This window comes from Nipponia nippon, unplaced genomic scaffold, assembly GCF_047370975.1.
Source record: "Nipponia nippon isolate SJK-2023a ecotype South Korea unplaced genomic scaffold, ASM4737097v1 scaffold_6, whole genome shotgun sequence".
Lineage (NCBI taxonomy): Eukaryota > Metazoa > Chordata > Aves > Pelecaniformes > Threskiornithidae > Nipponia > Nipponia nippon.
Genome location: NW_028262380.1, coordinates 28,520,974 through 28,540,633, shown reverse-complemented (window position 1 = coordinate 28,540,633; position 19,660 = coordinate 28,520,974). Strand labels below are relative to the sequence as shown.

Genomic DNA, 19,660 nt, shown 5'->3' with positions numbered 1-19,660 from the left:
GACCAAGCCCAGGAGTGTCCCCGCTTTCTCTCTTGTGTATATAGCCACCAGATACAATGATGCCAAATGCAATTTGACTTGACAAATGTGTTCTTCACAAGCTTCCTTTATTTGCTGTCATAAACTCCCCATGTTGCCCTGCCTTCAGTCCCTCCCTTTTATCCCCTGTTCCTGGTAGGGAGCTGAGAGATCCCCACAATCAATGGAAATTTTTGAAGTGGCTCAAAATGCCAACTGAAACAACACAGGTCCTCAGGTTGCATATGATGAGAGTTTCTGTTCTTTGGCAGTGATGCTGGATGTTTGTTGCAGATACACAGTTGGCTATGCGTAACATCCATTAATTGGCAAAATTGATTTCTGTGCATGTTCTTTACTATCTAGTCTGAAGTGTCTGGATGCTTGAATATAATCTTTTTTTTTTTTTCCTTCCTTTTCTAATTAGGCTGACAATTAATGCTGAATGTTATCTTCAGCTTCATAACTTTCCTATGGATGAACACTCCTGTCCACTGGAGTTTTCAAGCTGTAGGTGGTAAAATACCTTTTTTTTTCTTTTTTTTTCTTTACATTCAGGCTTTAAATTTCCGTAAATTCTGGCAGCAAGAGAGCAAGTGTTTACTTTTTAAAACCCTGTAGTGAAGGAAAGAACTGACCTGTTTATGTTTTGATTAGATTTATTGCATTTTTAATGCATTCTTAAATGCAGTAATGAATTAGTTGAATTACATGCATTTCATTTAGTTGCAACTTTAAAAATAATCGTGTTGCTTAGGAGTCTGATACAATGCCCATTCCAGTTAATGGAAATCTATTGCCCTGGAAGAACTTTATTTTCTATGCCTGTCAGACTTGCCAGCTTTGAATTAGTTCCATGTGGTATACTTAAAAGGAAAAATAAGATCTGTCTTCTTCAACCTGTTCCTGTAAATGCTTAATCAGTATAAGAAGTCCTTCTACTTTCAGTGGGACTTATTTATGTGAGCAAGAAACACAACTTTCAGGCTGCTTTTCTTTAATATAAGCTATATTAAAAAAAAATAAATTATTCTAAGGGAATTGTGCTATTATTGGCAAAAGAAACCCAAACCACCTGCACTCAGCTAAACAACTTATTCCTAAATGTGAAACCTAATAGGCAATGAAATCAAACTTCAGTGATTCTCTTTAAATTAATGTTTTCATTTAGTACTTCCTTCTTGAGTGCTTCCAACTAAATGAGCTTTGGTAGCTCCATTGATTAAATAGTTGTACCACACAAGCGAGTCTTGCTTAATGTCATTTCTGCCTTTCTGCAAGATAATGTAGGACAATGTGTGAGGCACATGAAAATCAAGAGGGTTTCACTTCCTTAAGGTTGAAGTACTGGACAGTGAATCAGGCCACAAAAATCCATTCTGGGAATAATAGACAAATAAATTTTCAATAAATGTCAATAAGAATTTTATCAAATTATGTACTTAAGTGTCTGTCCTTTTAAACTCTTTGTGTTCTTGTAATGGTAATGTATATTACATTTGTGTATTAATTCATCGTGATGATTCTGAACCTGTTTTTCATATCTGAGTTCCAGAATACTGTGTAGATACTTCCTAAATGTTTGTATTTACGTAGTTTTTGATCAATCATACAGTTAGCTAGGCTTAAAACTGAGGCTAGATATTTTGTGCTTACATTTTAAGTGTATTAGGTGGATTATAGATTGGCTTTCTCTCTGATTCACTTTATGTACAGCCCTGGTTTAGTTTATAAACAACTTCAGAGATCACAGAACATGCTTTAGTATATACTGTGGCTGAACGCTTGATTTGCTCTGTTTTATTCTAGATGGATATCCCAGAAATGAAATTGAATACAAATGGAAGAAAACCTCTGTTGAAGTGGCAGATCCAAAATACTGGAGATTGTATCAGTTTGCATTTGTAGGCTTACGAAATACAACTGAAATTTCTCATACCTTGTCTGGTAAGGCAAAGTGTTAAGTTTTATTTCATGTAATATCTATGCAGAACAAGACTAACAGATGAAGATACAACTGAAAACCATTTTCAATGTCATGTAAGTATTTTTTTTTTCTTTTTTTAATTGATAGGTGATTATATTATTATGACAATCTTCTTTGATCTCAGCAGACGTATGGGATATTTTACGATTCAGACATACATTCCTTGTATACTCACAGTTGTTCTTTCATGGGTGTCATTTTGGATCAATAAGGATGCAGTTCCTGCAAGGACTTCTCTGGGTAAGAATGTCTTTTTTCAACCTTGAAGGATCTGGTACTCCCCAGGAATACAAATCTGCAGCAGGGAGTAAATTAACTACAGTTTATTCCCCTTCAGATTGTGACCATTGGTCACCCTTTCTCTTGAACTGCAAGATTAAGAGTAGGAGGATCTTGCTGTGGTTGCACAGCAGGGCTTAAGGAGGGAGCGTTGAGAATGGAAATCTGGAAATCCTGATCCAAGCCTTGTGGATCTACTGTTGTTCACATAAATACATTTTTTCTCCTTTATGTTCTTTTTGTCGTCTCCAGGGATGGCAATATGGCAATCATTAGTCTGACAAGCATGATTAAACTTCACTTAGCATCATGGAACAAAGGGTGTCATTACTATACAGGCGAAAACTGAAGATCTGTTTGTTTTGTTTTGTTTTGTTTTTTCTTTTTCTTTTTTTTTTTGTTTTATTGTTGGTGTTGTTTTTTTTAATAATAGAAATGAGTCAGTTGTTCTTTTAAGCCTGGGATAGGACAGAAAATTTGCAACCAAAGTTGCACTTCAAGCAGTTAAGCATATAACTCACAAAAACTGCCTCACTGTCCTGCTTTTACTACAGACAGTACTGAAGTGTGTTGCAAGTAATACTAGAGAGATAATTCTGTGTTAGTGTCACCTTGGCTGACCTGTTAGCATGGTGTCAGTCTCCTATGTTTGACTGTTAGCATTCATGCGCTGTCTTGGAGAAGTGTTGTAGTCCCCACATAAAGCAGAACAGACACAGTGTGTGGAGTACACAGAAGGCACACTAGCAACTTTGAGCTTAGCAGTGACAGATGGTTTTAGTAAAACTGGTGACGGCAGTATGACCTGTTTTGGGGAAAAGATCAAGAGGTGAGAGTGTATCTTAGGAAGTGAGAGATGTGAGTTAATTTTCGTCATCAGCTTATAGGATTGTGAACACACCATTCCCACGTTCTAGGAGTGTTTCCTACCAGAAGGGTGAGTCCAGGCTTTAACTCCCTGCCTTTCCCACTGAAACTGGACCACAATGCAGTCAAGCCTGCAAGATTAATGAGTCAAGAAAGAAAGTAAGCAAAAATGAGCATGGCTCAGTAGCCTAAAGAAAAGGTAAGGGACAAAAATCCGAGTCTTGGATCTTAATTTATGCTTTTAAGAAGAACTGCAAAGTTTAGTGAAGGGAGCCTAAAACTTGAATAAATAAGTGAAACTGTCTCTTGATAGTTTCAAATCTTGATTTAGAAATTTATTATAAGATTTCTTTGACTGACTAATCATTGGACATCATTGTGGGTACTGTCTAGAAAGACACTACCTATAACAGGAAAAACTGTTGCATTGGTATCCTGCTAGTTCTGTATCCAGTTTGTTCTTTTTACAGAGTACTTTTTCTATGCCACGAACCTAGCAAATTTGCCTTTGATCTCATGGTTAAGCTAGAGTTTTCATACTCGCACTTCAACAGTACTAACCTTCATCTACTTGAGATGTACTACAAACATTTGCAATATCATATTTACAGCTCCCTGCAGTTAACTCTGAGCTCCTTTTGTGTGAACATGCAGAAGTCATCGTTTGACAGATTGTAAGATGGCTTTTCTCACATGCAGATGTTCTGGTGAAGAAGAAAGAGAATACCAGTCGAATAGACACAATTTTATAGAAAAAGACTGAGAAATTAAGACAAGAAAGCCAAAACTAAGCAAGAGCCATTGTGGCAAGCAGTCATGATGCTGTGGAAGGTTCGTTCCCTGTGAGAGCCCCCCGTATGCTTTTCACATAGTAGAGAGGGCTGGGAAAGTCCATGTCTCCTTTGTCCTCTCTGAACAGAAGTCAGTAACGGGAATGGTGGGTGTCACCTCCCACCTGGAGGCGGTGCTGGGGTCTGGTACACTGAAAAGGCTTGGGCCTTTTTCTTCTGTATAGATTCTGGCAGATTGTGGTTTCCCAAAGCAAAAGGTTTGAGATGATTAAAGGTATTTAGATATTTAATTATGCAGAGAAACACCTAATTGATTTTCAAAAGCATCCAGTGGGAGCAGAGCACTTTTGAAAAACTCTGTGGTTATCTGTTTGCCCTTTTAGGCATGTAATTTCAGTGGGAAATCTGTCGCAAAATCACCACTGCTTTCCTGCTGCAGGATCAGTCCATAGTGACCCCTGATTCCATGCTTTGGTTTAAAAGCCATAGACAGCCTTAGACTGGTGTAACACATTTTTTGCAATAAGCCTGTGCATGTAAATAACGAATTATTTGTTTGTTCAAGTATTGCTCTCCAAAGGAAAGGTCATATCTTAATTTTGGACTGCTATAAAAAAGGCTTTGCATCTCCCTGAAGCATCAAATAGAAGAAGAAAGTGTTAACACCTTCTAAATGTTAAACCAGTGAAAAGTGGTATAGTTCAGATTCTGAACATATTGCTATTAAGGCCAGCTTGTTCTTTTAATTAACTTGTATGTAAGTGAACCAAGGGAAACATTTTCTATTACTTAAGACACAGTATTGAAAAAATACCTAGTAACTTAGAACGAGACCAGAAAGGCCATGAAGGTCATCTAGTCTGACCTGCTACATTGTCAGAAACAAACAATTGAAAGCATTATTCCTTTTTTTTTCTGGTTTTTTTTTTTTTTGGTGTGTTTTCTGAAAGTTCGAAGTCATTGATAAATAACACACCTTTTTTCCTGAATGTTTCCTTTTGTACATTTTAATCTTTCAAGAGTCAAAGGAGGTTTTTTTGTGTTTTTATAAAATTTGTGTGCTTGTTTGTACCTGTTTGTCTATCGTATTTGTTTTATGTGTGCATTCTACAACAGATTTATAAAATGACACAAACTTTCTCTGTGTCTTTGTTTATTCAGTGTGTGTTGAAAATGGGAGGGATTTAAACTGAAGGTGAAATGTGCTGCCTTCTGTATGATCCCACAGTGGCCACTAGATCCATAGGGGTGGCTTCTTGCAATAGCACCTATGTGTGTGGGTGTGATCAGCGGTGAACCCTGCTGTGGCTCAGTTCTTGTATGCCTCATGAATGAATTAAGGGTTAATTTCAGAATTATTTTTTTTGTGACAATATAATTGAATTACTTATACACTTCCCTCTTCCTGTCGTTTTTTCTTTCTTTCTCAAACAGGCATTACAACGGTGCTGACCATGACAACATTGAGTACAATTGCTAGGAAGTCACTCCCAAAGGTTTCCTATGTGACAGCAATGGACCTTTTTGTTTCAGTTTGCTTCATTTTTGTGTTTGCTGCCTTGATGGAATATGGCACCTTGCATTACTTTACCAGCAACAGAAAAGGGGACAAGGGAAAAGAAAAAAAGGCAAAATCTAAGCCATCAGTAAGTTTAGCCAAACAAAAAGAAAAAATAATACAGAATGGTCTTTATTGTAGCATTAATTTTGAGAGGCTGGTTCTTAAGTAGAAAAGCTAATACTAAAAGATAATTAACAGTAATATTTATTTTACCATTTTTTTACAGTTGGGGGCTTGTACTCATTTTCTGTAAATACTACTAATGAACAAAGGTCTTACGTCATTCCACTCATATGTGAATGAGAACACACAAGCCTAAGCTAGAGGGTGGTTTAATATAATATTCCATGCTTCCATGCCATGTCCAAGCCCTTGGTGCTTCTAGAGCTGCCTGTGGAGTGTGCGCCCATGGAGACAGTTCTGTCTGGGCACAGTGCTTCTGAAAACAGCACCTGGCAAAGAACCGTAGATAAGACTGTAGAGTAGAGAGAATGTAAATGGACTGAAGGTATGAGGATTTGTTTGGGTCTGCTTTACCTAACTTGGGTCTTACCTCACTAGCTTTGCAAAGGAAAAAGTGCTTATTATTGGTCAGTATTCTGACTCCCTTCCATTTCAGAAATTCTACTTTAACTCTTTACTTCCATGCTTCTTTCTGATAAAATGAACCTTCTGCTTGTATAAGTCGATGTTTGTATGGTGTGAAACCCCACATATCCCAGGAGCAAGTATTATTCAATTTTAAGAGGCTTTCTGTTCGTGTAGTAAGAATACTGGAACTTCCAAAGAATCTATTGTTGGAAGCCAGTACAAATAGTTAAAGCTAATCTTTAAACTAATAAAACGTTGAGGTAAAGGTGTTAAATAGCTTATTCATTCAAACACTAGTCTTAATATCTGAGGCTTGATTGTAGTCATCTTTTGGAGAGACTAAGAGGAAGGACAATGTTATAAAACCCCCTTCCAGATCATTTCATCAAAGGAGGCTGGAGCATAGCTGGATCATAATATCAGTTGTCTTTTCTGGGTGAAGGGTGAATACCACCTGTGTAAGATCAAACAGAAATTGAAATGAAATTACAGAAAACCAGATATGGAAATGCAGCAATCCTGTTATGAACCATATCCATTCTGTGACTCGTGTCGGGAGGCGCTGGTGCACCCAGTTTGAGCAGTGCTGCTGTGGGAGACTGTCTTACGGGGGCCCTGCAAGCCTGCTATGGCTTAATACCAGGGAAATGAGAGCCCTTACGTTTCATATGGTGAGCTGGTCCAAGTGGATCAGCTGTGTATTTAGGACAAGGCTAGTAGTGAAGGATTAATACTGTGCTGCCTGTGCCCTGTGCTGCCTTGGCCGGACATCACTGTGATCCTCAGGGAATCCAGCACAGCTGAGAGAACTGGAAAATGGAAACCTCAAACCTCCTTCCTGTTAGTGGTAGAAGCAAATGTGGGCACAATGGAAAGGATGGAAAACAGGCTCTGGCAAGGGCCACAGCTGAGCAATGAGGGTAAAAGATAACAGAGGCTGCAGAATTTGGGGGGCTTCCCAGTGTTAGCATAGCAGACTCAGTTTTAGGTTGTTGTTGCAATGAGGTCTCAACAACACTCAGGGAACAGGGAGCTGAAATAGGTCTGCTCTCAGCATGCACAGCAAGGAAAAAAGGAAGAGGGGAGGAAATACTGATTATTCAAAACAGGGAAATATTAAAGATCAGCTGCTAGCAGATCAAAAGCCATTGAAGTGGTTTGCAAGTATACTCTATTGACTGGAGTAATGAGACTTTACAGAATCTGTTCACACATCAGCCATTTGTGCAATAATCTGCCAAATGTTTTGAGATTTTCAGTGCATATGACAATTTAAAATGTAGAATAATGGTGAGATAGAAACTATGACACATTGAATAAATAGCTGGAGTTTGGACTAAGATTAGAATTAGCAATATAATACTCAAAACGCTGTTCGGTTGTGTTTTACCGTGTTCTTAAAGCATGCTTTTTGTTTCTAAGTAGTTGAAAACCAACCATCTTTTCACACAGAATTCTTTAAACATGTTTCAGCATGTTATGGCTATAAGACCATACTACATACTCTAAAAAGGGGGGGGGATTAAATTTAATATACTTAGATGCAAGCATTCTAATTTGATAAATAGGGGTTTTTTTGGTGATGTTTTATAAAAAGCTATAAAATTTCTTGTTCCAAATAGAACAATTAAAGAAGCCATCTGATTAATTAATGGGAAGTCGTACAATTACAAATCCATATTTTTCTTTCTTTTTTTTCTTTTTTTTTCTCCTTTATCTTTGTCAAAGACTTCTATTCATTCTTTTTCTCTTGTAGTTATGGATATGTAACTCAAAAAAACAGTTTAATTAAAATAGTTAGTTTAATTCCTTCTGAAAACTCATTTACAGGTGTTTTTTCCTTGGAAAGCTTGCCTTGCATAGGTCTTTTATTTCTATTGCAAAATGCAATAAAAGCTTATTATTCCAGGAACTGATGCCAAGAAGGTGCTATAAATGATCTTGTGAAAAAAATGGTGAGATTTTACAAATGATTACAGCAGTTTTATCTTACAAAATATGTGCTGGCATCGTTCAAGAAAGATAGCATGAATTGGTTTATGTAAATCCACGTTAGTAAGGATAACGAATTTGGGCAGGAAAGATTAAACTTAATTAGTTGTGGATCTTGTTCTGATCATCATTTCACCTGAAGTGAATGCATTACTTGTGCTATGATCTCCACAGATGATGGCTTTCTTTTGTACATGTATTAGTACTAATGCAGAATAATTTGGTTTTGGTCCTATCCGAGTGTATTATAAATGCTTCTCACTATATGTGGAGTTTTATCAGTAGGCATGTACATGAACAATCAGCATGTGCTACTGTATCTACATGTTTGTTTTTTGGTGTTTTTTAGGTCTCTGCCAGTTGATATAAGGTCATTTTTTTGTGAGGTGTTGGTCTTCTTTCCCCCTTTTCCCTCACGTTGTCTCTTTCTTACACACATTTTATGTATCCTCTGTAGGTAGTTAGGCGTATATGATGGCACTGTCTTTCTGCCTCTCTCGGGCAACCTCTTCAAACCTGTAATTTGGTAATCAGCTTCAGTCTGTGCTGGTGACATGAGCAGTGAAAAGTAGTGCTGTTATTTTTTCCTCCTCCCATGGTGTTTCTGAGTTGGGGATTCCTGTTTTACCCCACTAGTAGAAACAAATCATGCCATGAATCTCACATTGGCAAAACCAACAATCAGAAAATTCTTGTAAAGCCAGAGTAGTTGTGAATCAGAAATAAGCATCTTTCCCTATATATCTTCAATAAAATAATGATTTTGTAAGTTAAAAAAAATGTGAACTTACTTTTTATGTTTTATAAAAATAAGCCCTGTTTGTAATGCCTCAAATTAGGGTAGAAGCATGTAACTGCTGTTTGTTAGTGTTGTCAGTATTTTATCATAACTGAAAAGAATAATGAGGTGCTTTAGGATGATAATTAGCTCCCTAGGTCATCATGTCTAAAAAGTGTCGAAACAGTAATCTGTGTGAAACTTCCTCTGATAAAGACACTTATTAAATAAAGGTATTTGAAAACGTGGTGTATACTGCACTGCTTTAACATCACCCATTGGGACACTGGGTAAAATGTCCCTGCAGCAATAGAGTGCCTCCTTAACAAAGTATAGAGGTCTCTGTACTGGCCAAAGTAATCCCCTGGAAGTGGGACAACAGGACTCTAAAACATAACAAGAATCTAAATGATGTGGCTTCCTGCTTTTCTTTTTTTTTTTTTTCCATATTTTTTCATTGCCTATCATCTATAATTGTTTAAGAGAGATTCTTCTCTACACTTCAATACCCAGTTAGTTCTTCTGACTGCATCCTTTCCTACTGTATTTATTCCATACATGACAAAATACAGAGATGGTAGAAAATAGAGAATACAATGTAAGAGTAGTGTTGATGTAACCCCTGTCTTCAGCCTGAAGATTTTAGAAGAGATGCCAAAAGTGGGAGGAGTTGAAAGAAAGAGGATTATGGACTAGTTTAAAAAGGCTATGAGATTTAGAAAAAGAAAAAAGGACAAATAGAGAAAGAGAATGTCTTTTCAAGTATTCAGGAAAACAAGGATGAAGAGTGAAGAACTGCATGTAAACAAAATAATAAAAGGGGGAAAGATAGGCTGTGGTAGTGCAAGTAAAAGGAAGGTGAAAAGGCAAAAGTCACAAGAAAGGGAACAGCAAACAGTGTATGTACTAGGCAATAAGGCACACAGATTTTTTTCTATGAAAATTATTTAGGAACCTTAACATCTGTTACACTAAGTTTTTACCAGATTGCAAGAGGGTTGAGTTATCCCCACGGAAAGTAAAAGTAAGAATTAAGAGCTGAATTAATCAGTTTCACTGACTTGAATGGCATTCTCCTAAGGAGTCTTATGTCTTGGTTTCTAAAGGTGGGGCATATTGTTCAGGGATTTAACATCAGAGGGTTAGATGACATAGCCTGGCTTTATGCATCTCAGTCTCTTAAACTTCACCAGTGATGCTGTACTAATCCCATTAGCTTTTTTTTTTGTTGTTGTTGTTGAAAATGTAGCTTCCAGAAACACATACAGTCTCATTTTAAAGACTTCAAATGATGGGAGAACTGTCATTCCCTTGGTAGTGATGCTTATAGCCTCCTTGTGGACTTGCCTGTGACCCAGTTGTCAAGCTGTGACAGACTTCAAAATGTTCGTTTGTGTTGTGTAGATGGGATCAGCTAACCCTGCCTGTGTAACTAATTATCCACTATTCCCAAATCCCAGCACAACCCAGTTTTCACTGTGGCAGGTGAAAATCATTCATGATCTTTTGCCTGCATGAGCTAATTATATACATCAGTTCATAATTCACAACACTCTCCAAACTGTTTTTTTTTTTTAATATTAGAATTTCTGTATATTGTACTGAATGTGCTTACATTGGCCTTTGCTATGGAAAGTCTATGGAATTATGTAATGTGAGGATAAAAAAAAAGCAAAACTATATTTTTCTTTTTTGTTTTTCTTAAGAAACCACCTGCAATTGCTGTTCGACCTGGATCAACACTAATTCCAATTAATAACATTAATCATCTCCCTGAACGTGATGATGATTATGGATATGAGTGCCTAGAAGGGAAAGACTGTGCTAGCTTCTTTTGTTGTTTTGAAGACTGCCGCACAGGATCTTGGAGAGAAGGAAGGATACACATTCGTATTGCAAAAATTGACTCCTATTCTCGAATCTTCTTTCCAACTGCCTTTGCATTGTTCAATCTTGTTTACTGGATTGGCTATCTTTATCTATAAATTTCAGAGGTTTGACAAACTCAGAAAAAAAATGCTAATTGAACAATCATTAACACTTTTCAGTGAGCAGTCAAAGATTAGAGCTGATCCAAAATGACTCAAAATGTTTGGATGCTTTACAAATTTGAAACAATGAGAGGAAATATGGTGATGTAGTCTCCCTCTTGTGATCAACTATAGAACTGATATTGGTATTTTGAAGAGCAAATTTAAACCCCTAAGATTTAACTTGCCTGAACACACACATATTTTGTCCAGCTCTAACAAAATGCAGAGTCAAGAGGCTATGATATTTAGCTGGACAGTTCTACATAAGCTTTCAGTTTTAATCCTAAATGATAATGTAGATGAATTTTGTAACATCTCTTACACCTTTACAAAGAAAGCCTTAATAAAATGGGATTAGTTATTCTCATCCATTTCATCCATAAGGTGATGATTTTATTAATCCCTGATTTTAAAAAGATGAAATAGAACATTTCTATTTTTCAACCAGCCATTTGTTCTTTGCAGTATGTTAAAAAGAGTGGTTAAGTCATAATTAATCACTTTCAGATTTATACAGAATGCAGAGATTACAGCAGCAAGAAATGGATATATCACAAAAACCCCAAGGGTAATTCTGAGCTTGTCTTATCCTGACCATTGATACCGGCTTTTGGCTTTCAGCCTTAGATTACATTTGTATCATCTGTGCTCCATCTGCTATTACTTCACTGTTGTGAGTTCCTCAAAGTTCTCCAAAAGGTCTACAACTTTCAAAAATTCCTACCCAGCTGCCATTGCTTGCTCATTTCATGGAAATCAGACTGATATTGTCTAACTGAGATTCTGGCCATTAAGCATAATGCTCTTCACATCCTCCCCATTCCCCTCTCCTTTGTCTGATTCGTACTCAGGGCCAGAGAAAAAGTCATAACTCTACATTTGGTAGAATTTGTATCATCAGAGTTTGGAAAACCTGTAAAGTGCTATCATCATTGTATTCAAAGCCACTGTGTTAAATCTCCAGCCCTAAGAGTGTAGCGTGTGACCTGCTCCACTTTGCATACAGTATAATTTTGTAGATTCTGCTTGTTACTGCATATGCTACTCACTGAGCCAAAGCCAAATGGTATGAATTTACTGAACCCATGTTATGGATTGCTGTGTAATTACCTCCTTGATATTAGTTTCTAATGGAAAAGCCCTGTTACTGGGGAGGAGGAGTAAAAATAATCCTTATGCATTGCAGATCCTTCTCCAAGATGGGATGTATCCCTCCAAAATCATAGGACCGGTTCTTCATCCTTTCTGTGGTCAGACCTTCTGTTCACTTTGGTAGCAATTCTTCAGTAGTAGCCTTTCTGGACTGACTTCTCTGTGTTGACTATTGCTGGCTGGAAGCATTTAGTATCTCATTTCTGGTTTTAAATCCATTGTCTTCATTATGTAAAAGTGCAGTCTTTCCTCCTTTCTCAAAAAGAAACTGGTCTCAAGTGATCTTGTAAAAATCACTATAAAATTAAGATATGCATTAAGTAAAAGTCAGAATTACACAGAAGACCTTACAGATCTTTAAAGAGGATTAATGGGATTAGCATTTGTCTGTAGGTAAGGATGTTCAGTACTGGAGATAAAGACATGATTAATGGCTAATAATAGAAAATGATACATGAAGGACCCTCCCCCCGCAATATTTCTGTTGAATGTGCTCCCTCCTCTGAATTTCTCAGAAAAGATTAATGTATTTTTATATTCTAGTTGGTACCAGACATAATAAGATATGATATACAATACACATTGCAGATGAAATGTTACTGCAGTGTTCAGCCCCGAAGTTTAATAGAGAATGCAAGACTATGTGCACTGATTCTGGAAGAAAGTGTGACAGAGAAGATCCCATTTTTAATACAAGCTTTATTTCAATATTTAGCTGATGAAATATGAAAGTGGTTGAGAGAGTCTGAAAGCCTGCTGTCGAGGTTGGCTGACATTTGTTGCATGACCTTTCTGAGCACCAACTTCTGACTGCTTGAGCGTAGAAGTGCAGCATCATTAACAACACTGATCAACTATAATTTATTGTTTCTTTAAAGTCTCATTTTCAGAAAATGTTTAGTACAATGGGAATGTGTCAGCTTTAATTCCATAGTGCAGTTTGATGCTTTTTGACAGCACACTAAACACATTCCTCTGTAGGAGGGGTGAAGGTGGCTTCAGCAACAATATGTTGGATGTGTACTTGAAAAGCAGACTGCTTGCTATACAATACAAGGCCCAGATTTTGTGAGCTCCTCAGTTTCATTAATTTACCTTTAAACAAAAAGAACTTGAAAGAACTTGGCACTTCACAAGGGGAAATACAAATTTCACAGCCTGCTCTCCTCTGGCACATCTAGTTAGCTTTTTCTATTCATGTGGTTGTCAGTTGCCAGTCGGCCTTCGGTAACTGAATTGGAGAACAGAAAACATCCTGAATTGGCAAGGGATGGATAAGAAGTCTTTCATCTCTAATTTCCATGAAACAATGTAATAGAGTATTAAAGCTATTGAATGTTATGGCTGTTTGGCTTATGGATACACTTGCTTCTGTCTATTGACAAACTTTTCTGTGTACTTCATTTGTTTCTGATGAAATAATTTTAGTTTCCCATGGTACTGTGAACGCAAATAGAAATGGGAATGCAGTTAACTGTAGCATGGCATGTAATAAATGTGTTATTTTAGTCCTACGTGTTTTCTTTCTAATCTGCGTGTAAACACTTGATTCCAAGAAAACTCAGTGATACTCAAAAAAATGGCAAGAAACAGAGACTATAATTACTTGGACTTAGATGCTGCAATCATTTTTCAAACCTGCCTGGATAAAAGTTCATTTACTGATAGCTGGGATCACAGTATTTGGAGTCATATTATTCTGACCATTACTGTTAAGCACATGCTTAAACCTATTCCTAATCAGTACTGTAATTAGACCAGAATTCAGAAAAGTGTGTGCTTATGTACTGTCATAAAGAGTGATGCTATCCTGAATTGATGCCATTAACACATGCTTAATTTGCACTAATTTCAATAATAAGTATTCGGTAGCTCAAATGATTGAACATTAAGGATGTGAGCCAGAGCCTCTTCAGTAAGAAGTTTTCTCACTGAAAGAGAGGGACATAAGAGGAGAAATTGCCACAAAGGCAGAGAGGTGAAAGTCTGGGGAAACCATTTTATACTGCACCTATCTTAGGCATGTCCTGAAATGTATTTTTCAAAAATAACTTTTCCTTGATATTTCTGTATTACTGTTCACGACTTGTCTGTTTTAGTAGTGAGTACAGCTCAGTATGTTATTTTTTGGTAAGGTTTTGTCTATGATTGTACCTCACTGATCTTCAGTGCATGTCTTCCGTGTCTGAATGAATCTGTTTTATGTAGTGGCAGTGCAACCAAAGCATGAGCTCTGGGTAATGTATTTTATATTCACACGTTGATGTGCTTCAAAGGCTTTAACCTTATCCAGTTTTCTCTCGTTCAGAGACATAGGATTACGTACGACTTTGAAAGAGAATCACCTCCAACATGGTTTTTATAATTTTCTGTTGCTTATTTGCTATGGTAGCAAAAGATTTGTTTAAAATTGATATATGAACTGTGCTTTGTAATTTGTGAACACCTTTGACCTTTCAATTGAAAGCCCAACAGGATGAGTCTGGATTTAAATATCTATCTGCCAAAAGTAAGATATGTTTTGTTTAATTGCATCAGTCATCGTTTCAGTTTACTGCTTCTAAATACCTGAGAATTAATGCAAATACATCTAATTTAAATTTTTTTAAATAGTTGTTAATATAATTATTTTTTTAATTCATTGTAGTTTCTGTCAGTTATACATTAAATGTGATCTTTTATGTTTGTGAAATAATACTGTATTTTGTAGTCATTATAATAGATATAGAAAATAGAAACTAACATAGAACTCCTCAGATAAGGAATACAAGGCCAGGAATTAGAAAGAATTGATGTGCTTCCATTTCTGAAAAAGCTCAGTGAATGTCCGCATGGCCCGATGAATGTGCTGTGGGGGAGACTGACACGTGGAGAGAGGCAGAATGTTCTCTGAGCTTTAGAAAAGGCATCTGCGTTGGTTCATGCCATGGGCTTGCTACCGGAGTGGTTTAAGTCAATGAAAGAAATAGATCTGTCCTTCCTTTTTCAGTCGTCTTTTGCTTCTGCTTCACTTGTGCCAGCAATAGCAGTTGTAAAGCCATGTTGCCAGATGAATCAAAACCTGAAAATTTATCTTTATTTTACTCTTTTCTAAGTTAATGTTTCAACCAGATGGGTGGGGTCATCTGACTGAATATGCAAGACTATGACCATTTGTTCTGGTCCAAGACAGGTGATGGGAACTTGCAGCTGGAGGCAGAGGGATGGCTTCCTATGATGGGCATATTTCATTCCATTGAGAATCTGCACTGAAAGCTGGTGTGGAGAAAGGGGAAAGATGGGAGAGAAGAGGTCGCAGGGGAAAGTGATTCCAGAATCCAGTATCATGGATCTGAGTGACTTCTATTTAGTTGATAGGTTTCTCATGGGTATCTGTGATAATGCTTGTGATTTCCCTGCAACATAATTAAATCTTTTTCTTTTTTATATTAAAAAAAAATAGTGTGCATTTCCTATACATCAGTTACAGACTGCATGAGCAATAGACAGTTATCTTGAGTGATCATTCTGGTGAAATGTCAGACAGAAAGTCAGAAATCAGGTTAAATCAGAAAAAGGTTATCTTTTTTCTCCTTTTATTATTAATGATAAAACTTTTTAAAATTATTGAGTATTAATTAGTACAATAGACACTGGGAAAGAGCTAGTACCCAGGTGTCTACATCACTGTTAGAACCCCTTGGGGGCTACAACGTTTGGGAATGGAAACCTGACCCAGACTGCATTCAATCATTGAGTCCCTCCCTCCTTCAGGGAGCGGGAAAGGCGGATTGTGATCATGTCAGGTGAGAACTAAGATAGCTGGTGTACTCCAGGGAGGTTGGTAACACTTTCTGGTGAAAAGGAAGGGTGATTTCTGCCTGCTAAACTATAATTTGAAACAGGGTATATGCTTCCCTTCAGAAGATGGATGTGAACTGTGACTTCCAGAATGATGGAAAAGCATCCCTGCACTTGATGTTTATCTTTGCACAGGAGCGGTTTCATTGAGGTGACTGTCCTGTTAGGAGGCACTGAGGTATTCCCTGTGTAGTGCAGGGAGAGAGTTTCAATTGCACTTCTGGGCAAGGTGTCTGAATCTTGTCATAGGGCTCAGTATTGTGCGTTCTGAGTTGTCTTTTGGATCAGTTATGAAGCTAATGAAAAGGCAGTGAATACTAATCTTTTGAATGTAATTTACTAGTAAATCTCACTGAGGAAGGCAGAGCATTACAAAGGCTTTAGAGGAAACCTCAGACAGCCCATGAAGATAGATCAGCTAAAACTGTAATAGGCTAAAGGATCTAGCCCTTTTTTCCATGGGTGGGTCTTGTTGCCCACTAGCAGTGCACTGTTTCTAAAAAATTCTTAAAAAGCCTCATGGCACTTTAAGGAAAAAAAAAAAATCTGTAAAATTCCTGGGAATCTCATTCCCCTTCACAGTGACAAATCTTGCTTTGCCTGCAAATTTTGCTTATGATAGATCAACATTATTTGAGTTGTGTGAGGAGAGCCACAGGGGATGTAAGACAGAAGACCTGTAAACTGTACTACCGTATTCTTCCTCTCAGTCCCTTCTCTTAGTCAAGAAAAGAGTTTCAGAAGAGTAGATGTATGGCATGTGTAAATGAGGACAATTTTGCTACCGATGACAGGGCCTGAGTCCCAATAGCTGCCAGGACCAAGAGAGACAGGAGTCTGCTTGCAGTAATAAGGCTTCTCTTCTATAATTCTTTGTGGTAGCTGCTTTTCTATACATCTGTGCATGCCTGCCTGAGACTCAAATGTTTTTCAGGTTGGAAGCAATTCTTTTGTGTGTTTCTAGCTTCACAGAATGATCTTTATCATCATGGTTTGAGCCTTGCTGAATTCAAAAGAAAAGGTTTCCCCTTGAAGTTTCCCTGTCTGGGCATTGCAGGTATGAAATGTCTTGTCACCAAACATTGGAAGAGCGATTTTCAGTTCATCCAGCTGAGGAGGCAGGCTGGCTCTGTAGGGTGTCATTAAGATTGCTTTGTCATTTAGACTTGAAAAGGTTGAAGACTTAAACAGCAATGACCAGTACTACCCCTGCAGAGGATATATTACCTTTGCCAATTCCATATTTAAAAACAAAACCCGAAAACAGCTACTGTGGGTAGGAAGTGAGGATGAGTTGTTATTTCACTGAAGAATTCCCCTTAAATTTTTTTTTCTCCTTAAGTAAATAGGATCTTTTGGCTTGTGAAGTCTGCAGAAAGCGTGTCATCGTCATTTTAAACAGACAAAATCATGTTCGTTCCTCTGCCCACTGACAGTGTAGGAGCAGGAACACTGAAGAGGTTTCCACGATGGCTCAGCTTTTCCAAGATAGGTAAATGTGGACATTTGCATATTCATAGGCCCAGTGTAAATATACAATCTGTGTTCACGCTTTAGTCACTGAAAAAATTTGTGTGTCTTCACAGTATCTTTTGTATTTCCCACTGTTGTCCACTGTGAATGCTTAGAACATTGTCTGAACATGAAGGGTTGTGCTATGATACCTTTACTTACAGTTTAAATTGCTATAGAATATAAATACTTCCTCAAATGAAACTGAGGGATCAGAATCTGGCAATCTCATGGTGATTCCTATCTTGAAAAATCTAATATCTGTTCTTAATTGTTGTTTCCAATTAAAGAAATAATACCACTATAATTTGCATTCGCCTTCATTGAAGTTTTATAAACAGTTACAGTGTATAATCTAAAAACTAAATTTACATAAATATCCTTCAAAAATAACACTTGTTGATTTATTATGTGCTTCAGTATTTATTATATTGAGGTTCCATTATTCAAACACACTCTTAATGCAAGTCTCTGTCTCAGCATCTATAGTTCACATAGTGTTTCAGTGATTCACAGTTTTCCCCTTACTAATGCATCTTTTTTTTTTTCATTCTGGTTTTAAAAGATGCTGATATTTTTAACTACCTAAGTGAACATTCATACCATGCATTTAATTTGATAGTGTTTTGGCACCAGTGGACAATGTTGCAATATTATGCATCAATGTTCCTTTTAAAATTATTTATTAAAGCCCTTGTGGATAACTTACTGAAAAAAATGTGGAACATTAAGATAAATTGTGTAACTCTCAATGCTACTTTTAAGGATTATATATAAAATACACAATATTGATGCAAATTTATTCTTCCATTTCAGTTTTCCTTCCAGAAGCCTCCTCAGTTGGGCTAATATTATTATTATAAGTGTGCTGATATTTACAGTTCTACTCAGTTATTTGGTACTTTTCCAATAGCCTTGGTATGCACTCATCCATTATTATATTCAATTACCTAGAAACATCAAGGTATCCTCACAGGCTTTTAATGTGATTGAGCCATGACTTCTTCAGTCTCTTAAAATACCATAATCTTTTGTGTGCAATGCCAAAACTAAAGCATTTTCAGGTATTAAATTGAATGTTATTTGCTTCTCCATTTTGATAGTCTGTCTCCCAGGTTAGAGTGAAACATTGATATAATCATTCTAATATTTGACAACATTATTAATGAACGTGGCTGAAACAGAAGACTTCAGAGACGATAAACTGATGATGCTCTTGGCTAAATCCCATACAGCTGAGACTTCATGAGTGCAGTAGAAATGATATTGGCAATGGCAAAGACACACTGGAGAGCAAGATCTGAAAATTTTTACATATACATCCAGTTCTGATTGTCATTTTAAAAAACTTCCCTCCCCCCTCCCCCAATTTATGTTCTAAATGTGACCAAGAAGGTCCTAAAAAAACCATTTAGATTTGCACAGTTAGAATGTAGAAGTGGTTCAGAAGCTTAAAATAATTACGGCTCCATTTGATGGGTTTTGTGGATTCTTTTTTAATGTAACTCTTTTTTTTTTTTTTTTTTTTTTTTTTTTTTAACTAAAGAAGAAAGGGAGAACACAAACGTTCTGGTTGAAGATAGGCATTGATACCACTGAAGGTACACATGAAAATTCCCTCCTTGGTGAAAAGTCAATTTATAGATACAGGTAGGAGCAAATTTCTTCAGTGCTGAAGAAGTTTACTGTGATTGCATTTGCAGAGTAGGTGGATTCTGCTCTTTTTTTTTTTGAGAATTCTATTGCTACCATGGTAAAAGATCGACTTGGAGTTTTATACTTTTTAATATACCCTTAGTTTTTGGATGCCTCATTTTCTGATATGCAGTTTAAGACATCTGAAAAAGACCTGCTTTTCAAATCATGAATGTTTAGCCCTTTCTAAAAATCATCCCTTAAACTTTAAGTTTAAAGCACTCCAAAAGTGAGTAACTAGGCATCACTGATAGTTTTTAAAATAAGTGTAAAGTTTAGATTGCTATAGAATATTGCAGACAGTTCAAATATGATTCAAGGCTAGAGTTTTCTAGCCTTTTGTTCTGTCTTGCCTGTGGGATTGGTTTTTTTTGTTTTTTTTTTAAATTTTCTTGAGATCTGGTGAGAGATAAAAGCCAATGGAGGGATTTCACCCTATGGGGTTGTTTTGTTTTGTTTTGTTTTGTTTTTTGACAACAATATAACTCATGCGGAGTAGTACATCAGCTGCTAAAAGCTGATTTTTTTTTTTTTTTTTTTTGAGGACTGATGAGACTTTGAGAC

At 36.8% G+C, this 19,660-nt stretch overlaps 1 protein-coding gene across 1 annotated transcript in view; it reads left to right on the top strand.

The window, feature by feature from the left end:
• Positions 1 to 18,958, top strand: part of GABRG1 (gamma-aminobutyric acid type A receptor subunit gamma1) — a 62,330-nt gene extending 43,372 nt beyond the window's left edge. Inside the window, exons 5-9 of the mRNA XM_087736808.1 lie at positions 446 to 528; positions 1,828 to 1,965; positions 2,093 to 2,245; positions 5,377 to 5,588; positions 10,571 to 18,958. Of these exons, the coding sequence (XP_087592934.1) occupies positions 446 to 528; positions 1,828 to 1,965; positions 2,093 to 2,245; positions 5,377 to 5,588; positions 10,571 to 10,849 (865 nt within the window). The 3' untranslated portion in view covers positions 10,850 to 18,958. The remainder of the gene's footprint in view (positions 1 to 445; positions 529 to 1,827; positions 1,966 to 2,092; positions 2,246 to 5,376; positions 5,589 to 10,570) is intronic.
• The last annotated feature ends 702 nt before the right edge of the window (positions 18,959 to 19,660 follow it).